Below are 15,326 nucleotides of genomic sequence, written 5' to 3'. Positions count from 1 at the left end.
GGTATGGTGTGGTATGGTGTGGTATGGTATGGTGTGGTGTGGTGTGGTATGGTATGGTATGGTATGGTATGATATGGTATTACTGAAACACTGTCTCTCCCATCCATCGACTTTGTGTGTATTTGTAAAGTTTGTACAAAAGGGGTTAGCACATTGATCCTTCTGTCCACTAATTGTGTGATTTATGTATATATGTATGTATGTATATGTATGTATGTATGTGTGTGTATGTATGTGTATGGATGGATGGATGGATGGATGGATGGATGGATGGATGGATGGAATACTTAAAGCCTGCTTGTTGGAGCTTTGCTCTAACTATTCTATTTGTGAATATGTGTATGCGTATCAGTAGGTTTGTATACATGTATGTATATGTGTCGGTATGCATGTATGCTTGTGTGTATGAAGTTACTAGATTCTGCCTTTTGTTTTACCCACAGAGAGAGAGAGAGAAAGAGAGAGAGAGAGAGAGAGAGAGAGAGAGAGAGAGAAAACATGTGAATTTTCTCTCTTTCCTTCTCTTTCTCGCCAGCCCCATGGAGTTAAGAGTTCATAGTTTTCCTGCTGGCTGCAGAGCGTGCCAGCCCCAGTAACATGAGCTCTGTTCCCTCAGGAAAGAGTCAGCTGAACAGCTTCTCTCCTCGCTGGCTGCCTTTGGCGGCCGCCCCTGTAAATATCTGGGTCCACCCCGGTCAGCAGCTCTAAGCACTGACCCCCAACAGCTGCCTGCCTCAGTTTACCCACCACACAGATGCCAAAGCCACAGTCATTGGCAATCAAGATCTGCCCTCTGTCTAAGAACATATTTAAAGGTGGAGAAGAGGAAACTGTGCAGATGAGCTAATATCCAGATGGTTGGTTCTATTCTGGTATTAGAAGGACGACTTGAACTCCTGCATTCTTGGCCTGGTTTAAAGCTATAGCACAGACCGAATCTTTTTTATGTTTCCCCGAAGAAATTCATTTCAAATTTCAACTGTGAAAAATAAAGGTTAAACCTGTCCTCTGGTGCGTGCCCTTTAAGAAGGGCAGTGGTGGCCTTCATGACAGTTGACGTGGGGCTGTAGGACACAGACTGGTAGATCACTCATATGAATAAGCTAATTCATCAAACCCTACTGTAATAGCACATCCTCTTGAGAAGTCTGAGTGTGCGTGTGCTTCCTTTTCCTCAGTTCCCTTGGTTGGTGAAGACCACAGATACATGCAGCTGTGTGAGTGTGAGTGTGAGTGTGGGTGGCTGAGGGACTGTACTCGTGGGCCAGCAGATAGCCTTACTTCTTCACTGCAGAAACATAGGGACGGCCCTTATGGGAAGGACATTCCCATGCAATAGCTGTATCTTATATGTAACTTCTTATTCGATTTCTTTTTCAGTTTAATGATTAACACCCATTAGCAAGAAGGACAAGGAGATAGCTTCTGGCTTTCTGAACACATTACGCACCTATATTTTTAAGCTCCGAGATAATTTGAACTGAACTGTGAATTCACAGCTAGCAAGGTTCTTAGTGCTGCAATGGTTGCTCATGAGGCTCATACTGAGAAATGCTGCTTTCTCCTCTCAGTCACTCGTGCTCCAGCCTGACGTGTGGGCTAAGCAGTGTAAATGAAACACTTTGCTATCTGGAGAGGAAAGTACGAAACGGGTGTTTGCGGGCAGTAATGGGCGCCGTAAGAGGGCTCAGTCATCTGTACCTGTTTGCTTTCAGGCTATGCACTGGACCCTTCGCTAGATAATCATCAAGTGTCTGCCAAATACATCGGCTCTGTGGAAGACGCTGAGAAGAACCAAGGTAATGTGCTTGGGATAGACAGTTGCAGTGCCTCGCAGGCCTCGGTCAGCAGGGAAAACTAGCATTTTGTTTAGCTCCTGGATGTTTTTAAGTTGAAGAGACGAGTGACCCAGGCTAGAGCAGTAGAACTTAGAACAGCCGCTGTTGGGTAGGTACCATCGCCTTCGGTGGTCCTGAGTACTTGACACCACGCCACCCTCCACAGATCATTGCCTTACAGTTAACATAGAGAGCAGGGGCTCTCTCAACAGAGAAATGCTATGCTAGGTGCCTCTTAAAATAATTTAGAAAATTGCTGTAATAGCAGATTTTCAGTGTCTTTTAAAGCATATTTCTGTTCATATTCACTTAGTACGTGGAATGAGACAAACCCTCGTAGCCCAAATGCCATCTTTGTTCAAGACGCATCAGAGCCCTTATTTATAAAACGCTCTAAAATAAAATGTGATGGTTGTACAAGGATGACCTTTATTACGAAGCTGTCTTACATGTCTGTGGGAAGTAATATGGAAATGGAATTGTAGTTGCTTTGTCGTAACATGAGCACTGCTTTGCGTTTACATAAATGAGCTTCTTTTCTTTCCATTCCATTCCATGGTCTGTTTTTCCGTTCTTAGCTTGTGATTGTGATGCTCTAAGTCTTTGAGTTTCATGGCTGCAGACAGTATGCAGCCTTCAAAACCATCATCTTTTGTCAATCTTTTTAAAGCCGATGACACTGGAGGCCAAGTTTAGATCGACATCACATGGCAGTAATATCACAGTCCATGAAACCCGGTTTAATTTGTATTGCTGTATACACAGGGAGTAAGAGGAAATTAGTAACCGTTAGCTGGAGTTTAGCTTCACTTTTAAATCATAAATTAGTTTATCTTGTTTCCAGAGTTGCTGGTATCTTGCTGGACACGACAGTACATACCTAGAATCCCAGCTCAGGCGCCGTGAGACTCTGTTTCTGAAAGCAAAGCAAAAGTCCCACCATACTGGTTTTTGACTCATTAAGAAGGCGCCTGGACTGAGCAGCTCCTCCCTTCCCCCACACCTCCCCGGCTTCTGTCATGAGTCTTTAAGAAGCCTAGGCTAGCAAACTGGTGACAACTTACTTCCTCGGTCTCCTGCCAAGCAGTGGCTGTTCTCCCCCTTCTTAAGCTAATAATAATAACTTTAATAATAATAATAATAATATTAATAATGAGAAGGAGGAGAAAAAGAAGAAGAAGTAGTAGTAGTAGTAGTAGTTGTTTCTTTTTGTCAGCACACGTGGGTCTCTGTGGCAGTCAGACATTTGGATTTGATTGTTTAGATCTACCGTAACTATATAAAATCATATGCGCTGATATTTCTAAAGAGAATCGGTGCACTCACTCCGTTTGTGTTTGTTGTTAATGCAGGCTTAACTGTTTTTGAAACTGGTCAGAAGAAAACAGAAAAGAGGAAAAAGTTCAAAGAAAACGATGCATCTAATATTGATGGTTTCTTGGGACCGTGGGCAAAATACGTGGATGAAAAAGATGTGGCCAAGCCTTCAGAAGTGAGCTTTGATGTTTTCCTTGTCAGTTCCACTGTGTGTGTCTCTACCAGTCGTGTCTGTGTTGACAAATGTGAGATTTCCCTTGAGAACCATGACTCATCAGAATTTCTCAGCCTTAGCTGACTGAGAAAATATAATAATTTCTTTGCTTTTCTTTGCAAAAATTGTATTTGCCTTTTTCCTGTCACATTGTCTCCTGTGCTCTTTGAGTTATATATAATTTGGAACCAGTTTTTAGTAGAATTACAGTTTCTATCCCTCAGGGGTTCCCCTGCCTGCTGGCCTTCCGATCCCTGACCTTGTTACTAGAGTCAGCCTTGCTCTCACAGTGGGATCGGCAGTGACCTTACTTACTAATTTACTTTTAAAATCTTGTTTTATCTATATTATTTGTAAAAGATCCTTGTGAAGTTTATAAAATAAAACTACAGAATCCTGACCCACCTCTGTAACCCGGTGTCTCTGAGAGCAAAGCGCTGTTCCAGGTTCTGAAGCACAGTGATACCCGAGATAATTTTGTCCTTAGCTCCAGCTCTTCCACATCTGTTTAACGTTGCAGCATGCACATGCTGCTGTCTTCCTTTAGATAGCATGCCTGGACTTGTTTATGGTAGATACGGATTTGTCGTTTCCCTGTCTTCCTTCCCAGATCTCCTCAATAAAGTTGGTCTCAAGTCCGTAATTGCTGGATTTCATTGTCTTGGCAATGAAAAGCAACGCACCAGAAACAGTGTTGTGCTCTCAGCTCCATGTCCTCCGAGGCCACATTTTCTGATGGCTGTCATTTGCATGACTAGCACATGATTAATTTATTTCTAGGCATTCCAAAAGAGTGAGTGTGTGTGTGTGTGTGTGTGTGTGTGTGTGTGTGTGTGTCTGTGTGTCTGTGTGTCTGTGTGTCTGTATGTGTCTGTGTGTGTATCTCTGTGTGTGTGTGTGTGTGTCTGTGTCTGTGTGTCTGTGTGTCTGTATGTGTCTGTGTGTGTATCTCTGTGTGTGTGTGTGTGTCTGTGTGTCTGTATGTGTCTGTGTGTGTATGTCTGTGTGTGTGTCTGTGTGTATGTGTCTGTGTGTGTGTGTGTGTGTGTGTGTGTGTGTGTCTGTGTGAATTTAAAACTATCGTCGAGCATGTGTTTAATATCATCTGCGGTCTATGTAAGAGGTGACCATCTCTGGTTGTGGCAGAGTTGCCGTTGCTGTCCCAGGAGATGTATTTGTGGCCCTCACTGTGAAGGGTGTTCCCCAGCAGTGGTGGGCATGGTGAGATGTCGGGCACTCACTTTAGCGTTCACTGTTTCCTTAGGAAGAACAAAAGGAGTTGGATGAAATCACAGCAAAGAGGCAGAAGAAAGGCAAACAGGAGGAAGAGAAGCCTGGGGAGGAGAAGACCATCCTACATGGTAGTGGCTTTCAACATCTTTATTGTCATGAAAATCTGTTGTGTTTTCTCCCTCCCTATAACACCAGTTGCAGGTACTAGTGGCCGCCGTTGTGTAAGCATTGTTTTGATGCGTCCTACAGAAGTCACCTCAGACCTTTTTATGTGACTGAAAGGGAGGTGTAGTGTGATTAAAGATAAGCACAGACTTTTTGTTTAAGAATCAGTGGTTTTGGGGTTGGGGATTTAGCTCAGTGGTAGAGCGCTTGCCTAGGAAGCGCAAGGCCCTGGGTTCGGTCCCCAGCTCCAAAAAAAAAAAAAAAAAAAAAGAATCAGTGGTTTTTTAAAAACGAGTAAAGAAGAATCTTGAATGGTCCATAAGTTCTTTCCTGAAATAGATTCCTTACGTGCGTCAGTTACTTCATTTTTAATCCAAGCCAAATCCTCAGGGATCATCATCTCGTGCAGCCACTTCTAAAGGAAAAGCTGTTTGCGTGTGAACAGAGTAGAGATTACTAGGCGTTCGAATGTACTGCGGTGTGCACGTTCTTTAAGAATCGTTACAGTTAGGAAGCTGAGACGATGAATGGTTCAGTACCGATGGTGTGGTACTTTGTCACATCAAGTCCTTAGGCTGCAGGAGACCAAATGGTTTCCCAAGCTTCAGTCTTATTTCCAAGGCATCTGGTTAGTGCCATGGTGCTCAAAACTATAGCTCCGTAAGCAGAAACCAGCAAAAACGAAAGTGAACCTTCATCCTAATGAAATGGACGTTCTTATTGATTTTTACATAAGAACCAAATCTTGGGAACGTTTGGTGCTGTGGGAGGGAGAGAGCATTTAATGTTCTTCAGACTTGATCAATATTTTGATTTTACAGTCATCACTTCCGAGAACACCATTTTGCATGAATCCGTAGTACAAAATGGCAGACGAATATTTAGGGCTCTTTGAGAAGTTGGAAAATCTGTCCTAATTCCAAGCAGAACTCATTTAGTGATTTTCAATGAAGCTCAAACCAACCACTCTAATAGCTGCTTTTTGAACCAAACAGACACAATCCAGAGGTATACTGCCTGGATGTGTACACGCTGAGGAATTCGGGAGGAAAATTGAAAGTCTTTGTTTTCCAAACTAAAGCCATTATGTGTCTAGAACTACACACAACACTGTACAGCACAGTACCACAGGATGCAGCATGCAACATGGTCTCACATCGAGTGGAGGCCTCTGTAAGCAGGGTTCATGTTGCAGGAGTGACGGCCTGCCCCCCATGTGACATTTCCTAAAAAGCTTGCCATGAAAATGGGGAAAGGCAGACGGCTGTAAAGGACGCCAAGAGGTAGAAAGTGGGAAGGTGGAGGAAGGGGCGTTCACACTCGCCTTTGTGAGTTCTGTAACAGAGACTCGAGAGACCTAAATATTATCTTTCCTTCCCTCGTAATTGTATCGCAGTGAAGTCTTTGTCACGACTGTGTGTGCTTGAGTGAGAGAACTGCAGATCTTATTTAAGGCCTCTTACCTCTTGGGCATTTAGAAATTCTAAACTACTACCTTTCAGCATAGTGATAGAAAGAGCTCCAAGAGCTTAATTTTAGCCAACCCACGATGTTGATGTTTAGCCTCATCCGCCTGAGTCGATGTGGACAGTAGACCTGGGATTGTGTTACTATTTTAAGAATACAGAGTTCATGACTAGGGTTTATGTTTATTTATGGCTTTCTCTCACCGTTTTCTTTTAGTTAAAGAAATGTATGACTATCAAGGCAGGTCCTACCTCCACATCCCTCAGGATGTTGGTGTTAACCTGCGCTCATCTGTGCCACCTGAGAAATGTTACCTTCCCAAAAAACAAATCCACGTGTGGTCCGGACACACAAAGGTAAGACGGCTGAACGTTGTTATACAGCCCAAAGAGAAGCCAGCTCAAAGCTTCAGCTGCTGACACGGGGCAGGCAGGCAGAGTAGGAGCAGCCGATTCAAGGTGACTGTGAAGCAGGCTTCGGAGGTTCCAGTCTCCAAGGCCATCCAGGCTGGCCGTGGTGTAAGCTTTATGGGTCAGTGTCCATCCCCGTATTGGTGCCCGTCCCTTTCCCCACAAGTTCCTGCTGCCATCTGCTCCCTCTTGGCACCACACAGTGAGTAATGGGCAGATGGTCCCCAGCCTGCTGCTCGGCCGCGGTAACAGTGCTGCGGTTCCGGGTTATTTCACGCCAGAGAGTAGATGTTCTTTGCTGTCAAATGCGAGGTAAAGTTGAAAATAATGCAGATATTTGCAGATGTTAGAGGCTGAGATTCTTTGTCATCTGCACTGTTCCAGCTGTTAATGTCCAGATCTGTGCCAAGAACAGGGGACTACAGAAAAGGGAAGGAAAGGGGGCGTGGGGCTCAGAGGGGGAAGTGAGCATCTGAAGCCTTCCCTAGCTCAGTGTCGAGATGAGGCCTCTGAGAACGCTGACGGCGCCTAGTCCAGGCCATGACAGTTGGAATAAAGAGAAACAGCATGTAGGGTTGCCCGCGATGCTGTCCCTAGCCTGCTTCCGACTGACAGTGTGTGCTTTGTCTAGGGCGTCAGTGCTGTCAGGCTGTTTCCTCTTTCCGGACATTTGTTGCTGTCTTGCTCCATGGACTGTAAAATTAAGGTGAGTTTTCATTCACCCCGAGAGAATGCCCCAAAGCCAGTGCCTTGGTTAAGTCTGCTTGATTCATCATAAATAAACGTGGGGTTGTTAGGCAATTAGAGGCTAATTATTCTCTGTTACTCCCTATGGATGTATGTGTTGTGGACGGCTTCCAAACTCAGAGTCAGACATGGCTCTGCGGCCCAATTGGCTAGACTCTTCCTAAAGCTCAGACAGCTGATTAGGAAGGAATCCAGTCACTTTGGCATTGGGCACATAAATATTGAATCAGGAATAATGCATTTTTTATAGAGGTTATGGATATGTAACTGAGTTCGTTCCTCAGACCGGCTGAGGAAGAAGAGACATGTGGAAACCCCACATCCAGAAGTAGACAGTACAATTCCTTTTACCCTTTCCTTTTGAGCACTGGGACACCAACCAGCAGCCCTCAGCCCTCTCCCACTCTTGGTGCTCTCAGGAGGCGGGTACCATCTGAACCTTCCTCCCAGCCTGCCATAGTGAGGCAGGAGAAGCAAGCTGTCACTCTTGTCAACTCGATATGAAAAGAACGTTCTTTGAAACCTTAAGTTTTAAAGAATAGTTGGTATCTTTGTGTCTCTTCTGCGTCCAGGTCATTGTGACCGCTCCATAAATACCAACTCTATAGTGTCCTTGTGGCTTGGAGAGTCAGATCGTTAAGGCTTTATCCTTTTTAAATATTGATGAGTACGATCGGTATATAAAGCCCCTGCTTTTAATGGGAGCGGCCTTTCAGGCATTTGTGATAGAAACCATTTGTCTCTGATTAAAACAGTTTCTCGGTAAATCTCTAATTTTCTTTAACTTTCACTTTATCCATTGAGATTACAATCTGCCGTTGAATGAAGGAACAAGACAAAGCTGACTCTAGCTGACATCTGTAGACATTCATTAGGAAGCTGTTATATGCAGAGGGTTATAATATCAAAGGTTTGAAATTCACTCTGTTCCTGGGACTGATCACTGCATCTCGATGTAATTCACCGCAACACAGACAAGCAGGGGGGCAAGTTGTAGCCTTAGAGGAAGCATGGGACAGGCAGGCCAAGGAAGGGGAGGGGCAGGGAGAGCAGAGCCTGCTGGGGAGAATGAGGAGATCCAGTGCTGACCCAGTGTGTGCTGGATCTACAGCAGCTTCGTGGTTGTCAGAGCATAAACTAGAAGAGGAGGAAAACAATTGTCCCCAGCAAGGAGCAGGCCCCGAGGGCCTTGCCTGGCTTGTGCAGGGACTGCGGCCTCTATCCGGTGAGCATTAGTGGTCAGAAATGCTCTCTGTCTTAGGGCAACATTGTCAAGGACAACTGTGACGTAGACAGCGTGACGTAGCTCTGAAACCTTTGTATTTATTTGTTTTCGATATGATTAGAATTGGGAGGCCATAGATATTATTTTCACAGAGATTCTTCACATGTTACCCAGAAAATATTTGTAAAGACACTTTTCAGTATTAAAGTGTTACACAACAGCAGTCCTAGTAGCATTTCATTACTTTAAAAATTAGTTTTATTACAAAAGTAAAAACTGTTCCTCATAGAAAAATACATAAAATATAGGGAAAAAAACAGTAAGAAAATGAAAGTCCCCAGATAAAATGCATGTGCAGCTAAATTCTCTTGATACTGTGATGTAAAAGCCTCCCCAAGTGTAAAGAATACTCCGTACATAACTGTGCAGCAGTTATGTAACACGGACTGGCAAAGTAGGTGATGTTTAGTAATTAAATCCACTCCACTCACAAAGATGGGTACACACACATAGCTCGCAAATGACGGCTGTTTTTTGATGGAAACCTGTATGTCCCCAGGGCTAGAGTTGTGCTCACTGGCAAAGCCCATTCTTGGTGTACGTGAGGTCCAGTTTCTAACGCCATAAAGAAAACATTAATATTTTCATGTGTTTTTTATTTTCTCCAGCTATGGGAAGTTTATGGAGACCGGCGCTGTCTGAGAACATTTATTGGTAATATTTCTTTTTCTCGCTGCCTATAAATCTGTTTAGGAATGCTTTTGCAAGAAAGAGAACATCGTCCACAGTAATTTTACTGCCCTGATGTCCAGGAAAGTATGCACAGGCGTGAGCTGAGCTGTGAAGGAGTAAATCTCTCTAGGTAGGCAAGGAGGACGAGGAAGGGAGAGGGAGACTGCACGGTGGAGGCAGAGTGCCGTGAGAAAGCGTGCTGCATCAGGACCGTATGTAGTAACCGCTGCCAGGCTAGAGGAGAGGCACAAGTGTGGATGAAGTAGAAGGGAGCCGGGTTATGGAGAACCGTCATGCTGCTAATGAAAGGGGCTGCGTCCTGTAATGGCACTGGAGAGCCATTAACTGCCCTTCCTAGAAAGTGATGGCATTGGATGGGTGCAGAGATTATGTGGCAGTCTGCAGGGCACTCTGAGAGGCAAGCCTAGAAGGAGGAAAGGAAACCACACAGTTCTTGTATTAGTCTCTGCTGGAGATGGCGAGAGGAGAGAACGTAATGAGATTCAGACACAGGCCGTGAGCGACACGGGGCGGAAGCTCGGTGGCTGACGATCAGTCGTTCCGTTTAGCAAGGGAGGGACACAGGTTGGACTTGCTGAGTCTGAGAAACTGTGAAGGTGCCCGGTAAGCAGGCGCCACGAGCGAAGCCTTAAACAAGGTCAGGGCCTGGCCACTGGAGCTAAGAGACGTGGTTGAGAAAACCTTGAAGATACGTGGACGAAAGGAAGGACAAGCTGTGTGCCACAATGGCCTTTCTGACAAGGGTGCCCCGTCCTCGCTGCTTGTGTCTTTTTCCAAATTTAACTGTGCCGAATCGAATGGCCGTGGCTCACAGTGACTGTTCTTAGATTAAGTGGGAGTCTGTTTTCCCATGCGGTGTTAGCGCGTGTGGGTCCTCTGTGTGAGTAGATACCAAGATACCACAACAGCACAGAGACTTCTAGGGGAACCATTAACTATCTCCAGGGGAATAAAATATCACTCAGATACGGTGGATTTGGTCTCCACCAGCCTCACCTGTACTGCCAGAATATTCTTCAGGGGGAAACTGGAATTCTCTGCAAATAGCCGCTCTGAGCAGGGACTCCTGGTTGCTGTGCTTGTTACCATGGCACCCCCCTTCGAGGCACCCGCCTGACAGGAATTCTGTGCTGGGGGTGGTTCCAGGAGCCAGCCCACCCGTGGTTGACGATTGAGCTGTGTACATTTTGGGAAGTTATCTGCGTCCTGCTCATAGTAAGAGAAGGGCTTGTCTGCTTCGGTTTAGCTGCACTGCACTTTCCTCAGAACTGTGCTCTGGCACGGTTGACGTCTAAGTACACTGGAATCAGCACCCTGGAACTAATTTAGTGTCAGAATAGCATCTTTTGGGAAATTCAGCTAACGCTATGGCTCTGAATCCATTTCTATGAAATTAAGTAATGTGGTCCCTGGAAAGCAGTTGCTGAAGGAGGCTGCACTTCCTGAACTTTGGTTCGGGTCACTGTTTTTCCTTCAGCGAGCCGGCCTCCCAGGTCTCCGCTCTACTCCTTTCACTGACAATACTTAGAACTTTGGGTCTCAGTAAGTCCTTGGCTAGACAGTCATCAGTGTGTGTACTGCATGCTGAGGAGACGCCATGACAAATGAAAAAACAAAGGCCAAGCTCTTCTCTCAGTTCTTACCGAGTGTTGTGCCTCACCCACCTGCGGGAATAAAAACAGCCCCTCCCCAGCCTCGGCGTCAGGAAGCCAGATGCAGCAGGGCTTCCTTGACACCACTGTCTAACCTCCCTTGTGGTAGGTAGCTCCTGTCCTCACCATAGCTTCTGGCTCTACCTCCAGGTCACAGTAAAGCTGTGAGAGACATCTGCTTCAACACTGCAGGAACACAGTTCCTCAGTGCGGCCTACGACCGGTACCTTAAACTCTGGGACACCGAGACAGGTGAGTGCGGCTTCCTCTCCCGAGCTGCCATTTCTTTCTGTGCATTCTCGTAATTGTGGTCCCCTGGTGAAAGGATGCTTTCTCCCAGTGCCACCTATCACTATTGGAAATCGGCGGTACGCACCAGAGTGTTTGTGCACTGGAGCTCCTCTGTCTAACCTGGGAATCACCCTTCTCACCTGGATGGTTACACAGCAAACACTGAAGGACAGACAGCCACAGCCTGTCCTGGGCAACATCCGATTTTCTCTCTCTCCCCCCAGGTACCCAGAACTGGACTAATGTAAATTTAGTCCAGTTGCCTAAATTGACAATGTTGATAAGAACTCCTGTCTTATGTGATTTCAGTGTCCCCAAGGCTAAAAGCCAACCGTCCTACAGATCTTCAACGTCGAGGTGCACATAAAGTATAAAGTGCGCAGGCGTTTGGTGATGGTTTTTAATAGAGCAAACTTACACAGCTCTGTTAAACATCGCCAAGGTCAGGACAGAACATCCCAGCATGCAGTAGGGTTCTCGCACCCTTTCTTGTCTGCACCGATTCCCAGGGATCACAGTAACTGCTCTGTCACCACAGAGCCTTTGCCTGTCCTTAGGCTCCTTGTAGATAGAACCACGGCATCTTGTCTCTGTGTCTGACTCATCACTCGTCTTGACATGGTGAGCTGCTCTCTCACGGCTTGTACCAGGAGTGCCTCTGTCCTCAAAATAGCCCACTGCAGGAACTGAAGGGATGGCACACTGGTTTTAGGGCGTGTGTATATGAATGTGTGTGTGTGTGTGTGTCTGTGTGTCTGTGTGTCTGTGTCTGTGTGTGTGTCTGTGTGTGTCTGTGTCTGTGTATGTCTGTGTCTGTGTGTGTCTGTGTGTGTGTCTGTGTCTGTGTGTCTGTGTGTGTGTCTGTGTCTGTGTGTGTCTGTGTGTGTGTGTCTGTGTCTGTGTGTCTGTGTGTGTGTCTGTGTGTGTCTGTGTCTGTGTGTGTGTCTCTGTGTGTCTCTGTGTGTCTGTGTCTGTGTGTCTGTGTCTGTGTGTGTGTCTCTGTGTGTCTGTGTCTGTGTCTGTGTGTGTGTGTCTGTGTCTGTGTGTGTCTGTGTGTCTGTGTCTATGTGTCTGTGTGTGTGTCTCTCTGTGTGTCTGTGTGTGTGTGTCTGTGTGTGTGTGTCTGTGTCTGTGTGTCTGTGTCTGTGTGTGTGTGTCTGTGTCTGTGTGTCTGTGTGTGTGTGTCTGTGTGTGTCTGTGTGTGTGTGTGTACACTTCATTGCCTTGAGATAGGGTTTCTCACTGAACTGAAAGCTTCCCAGTTTTGGCTCACTGCCTCACTGCCTCACTGCCTCACTGGCTAGCCAGCAAGCTCCCAGGATTCATGTCTCTGCCCCCAGTGCTGCATTTACAGACATGCACAGCCATGCCTGGTGATTCAAACACAAGTCCTCACACTTACACAGAAAACATTCTTACCAACTGCGGCATCTCCCCAGCCCCTGAAAAAAATATTTTTAATCATTTAAAAAAAATTCTATGGAAAGTACCCATGTGGTGGTTTTAAGAGTCGAGCCACCCTTCCTCAGAATCAGTGAGGACCACTCAGTAGGTCTTCATGCTGCTGCCATCCTCTGGGAGTCAGACTTATGTTTCTGTTTAATTTGACTCTTTGTCTAGGACAGTGTATATCAAGATTTACAAACCGCAAAGTACCCTATTGCGTCAAGTTCAATCCCGATGAAGATAAGCAGAATCTCTTTGTGGCCGGGATGTCTGATAAAAAGATTGTACAGGTAAGTCCTTCTTCAGTATGTCTGTCAGGATTTGTGAGCTTTAGGTTGTCTGAGGAAAGAGAACAGCATTCATTTTGTTGATGCCTGCCACTTTGAGCATCCACTTGTGTTGTGCTCAGAAGGTAGCAGTTAGTCCCTAGACATGGAGTGGGAGGAGTCAGTCCCTAGAGATGGAGTGGGAGGATCAGTCCTTAAACATGGAGTGGGAGGAGTCAGTCCCTAAGCATGGAGTGGGAGGAGTCAGTCCCTAAGCATGGAGTGGGAGGAGTCAGTCCCTAAGCATGGAGGGGGAGGAGTCAGTCCCTAAGCATGGAGTGGGAGGAGTCAGTCCCTAGACATGGAGTGGGAGGAGTCAGTCCCTAAGCATGGAGTGGGAGGAGTCAGTCCCTAAGCATGGAGTGGAAGGAGTCAGTCCCTAAGCATGGAGTGGGAGGAGTCAGTCCCTAAGCATGGGGTGGGAAGAGTCAGTCCCTAAACATGGGGTGGGAGGAGTCAGTCCCTAAGCATGGAGTGGGAGGAGTCAGTCCCTAAGCATGGAGGGGGAGGAGTCAGTCCCTAAGCATGGAGTGGGAAGTCAGTCCCTAAGCATGGAGTGGGAGGAGTCAGTCCCTAGACATGGAGTGGGAGGAGTCAGTCCCTAAGCATGGAGTGGAAGGAGTCAGTCCCTAAGCATGGAGTGGGAGGAGTCAGTCCCTAAGCATGGGGTGGGAAGAGTCAGTCCCTAAACATGGGGTGGGAGGAGTCAGTCCCTAAACATGGAGTGGGAGGAGTCAGTCCCTAAGCATGGAGTGGGAGGAGTCAGTCCCTAAGCATGGAGTGGGAGGAGTCAGTCCCTAAGCATGGAGTGGGAGGAGTCAGTCCCTAAGCATGGGGTGGGAGGAGTCAGTCCCTAAGCATGGAGTGGGAGGAGTCAGTCCCTAAACATGGAGTGGGAGGAGTCAGTCCCTAGACACGGAGCACGAGGAGTCTGTCCCTAAGTGTATCTGGCTGTCCTCATGAGTGCTCCTACCTCTGTGTGTGCCTTCCCTTGTTGCTCACAGTGGGACATTCGCAGCGGAGAGATTGTTCAAGAGTACGATCGGCATTTGGGGGCTGTCAACACGATTGTCTTTGTGGATGAGAACCGAAGATTTGTGAGTACGTCTGATGATAAAAGCCTACGAGTTTGGGAATGGTGAGTGTTCATCAGAAAAAACCCGACTTACGAAACAAGCAATTAAAAAATTATAGCCAAAGCTTGATAATATGCCACAATTTTCTTGTCTTCCAGCTAAAGTGTGGTAATTATTTAAATACTGACAATTTGGAAATTGAAATCTAAACATTTATAACTACCCTTCACAATCTTTAAAGACTCTCCCAAGAGTACATGGATTTAAACTTGGTTTATTATTGTTGTTGTTTGTGATCATGATAATTGTCACATCTCACATTCCTTTTTTAATAAATTATAAATAATTTATTCCATGTACATTGGTGTGAGGGTGTCAGATCCCCTAGGGCTGGAGTACAGTTGTGGGCTGCCGTGTGGGTGCTGGGGATTGAACCACAGCCAGTGCTCTTAACTGCTGAGCCATCTCTCCAGCCCTGATTTACATTGAGTGTGTGCGTGTGCGTGTGTGTGTGTGTGTGTGTGTGTGTGTGTGTGAGAGAGAGAGAGAGAGACAGACAGAGAGAGACAGACAGAGAGAGAGAGGGAGGGAGGGAGAAAGAGGGGGTAAAGAGAGAGAGGGAGTGTGTGTGTGTGTGTGTGTGTGTGTGTGTGTGTGTGTGTGTGTGTGTTTCACGTTTCCAGTGGTGAGTTCTAGAGAGCACACTCAGGTCCTGAGGTTTGCACGGCAGCCCTTTCTTTCACCTGCCAAGCCATCTCGCAAGCCCCCCTCACATGCTTCACTAATACCTTATTCATCTTTACAAAATGGCGGGCGAGGTATAGGATATTTGGCTACGTTTAGTTATGTGAGAGTCACACGTAGAGATCCTGGCCTCAGAACAAATCCAAGGAAAACACCACATCGTTTTCTTCTGGCCTGCTTTGTAACCATCCAGGCCTTGAGTTGCCTCATATCATCAGCTTTAAACATCCTGCTTGTTGAATATAATCAGAATATAGAGACTACTTTTTCCTTTTATCCAAAGAACATTGTTTTTCTAAAGTCAAAATAGTAAATCCTTAAGCTGGTTTCATTAAGTATCCTGATATTTTTATGATTTAGTTGAAGGAAATACATAGTAATCTTTCTAATTAAAATCAGTTCTTGGGTGGAGCCCAGCTTGT

The 15,326-nt window shown here is 46.0% G+C and overlaps 1 protein-coding gene across 2 annotated transcripts in view; it reads left to right on the top strand.

The window, feature by feature from the left end:
- The window catches only part of Cdc40 (cell division cycle 40), a 52,501-nt gene that overhangs the window by 29,254 nt on the left and 7,921 nt on the right, over positions 1-15,326 (top strand). For both annotated transcript variants that reach the window (NM_001394220.1, XM_063279319.1), the window contains exons 4-12: positions 1,716-1,799; positions 3,191-3,330; positions 4,634-4,730; positions 6,451-6,590; positions 7,276-7,350; positions 9,285-9,330; positions 11,172-11,273; positions 12,933-13,048; positions 14,089-14,222. In NM_001394220.1, the coding sequence (NP_001381149.1) occupies positions 1,716-1,799; positions 3,191-3,330; positions 4,634-4,730; positions 6,451-6,590; positions 7,276-7,350; positions 9,285-9,330; positions 11,172-11,273; positions 12,933-13,048; positions 14,089-14,222 (934 nt within the window). The remainder of the gene's footprint in view (positions 1-1,715; positions 1,800-3,190; positions 3,331-4,633; positions 4,731-6,450; positions 6,591-7,275; positions 7,351-9,284; positions 9,331-11,171; positions 11,274-12,932; positions 13,049-14,088; positions 14,223-15,326) is intronic.

This window comes from Rattus norvegicus, chromosome 20 (genome assembly GCF_036323735.1).
Source record: "Rattus norvegicus strain BN/NHsdMcwi chromosome 20, GRCr8, whole genome shotgun sequence".
Classification (NCBI taxonomy): Eukaryota; Metazoa; Chordata; class Mammalia; order Rodentia; family Muridae; genus Rattus; species Rattus norvegicus.
This window is presented reverse-complemented; position numbering and strand designations above follow the sequence as displayed.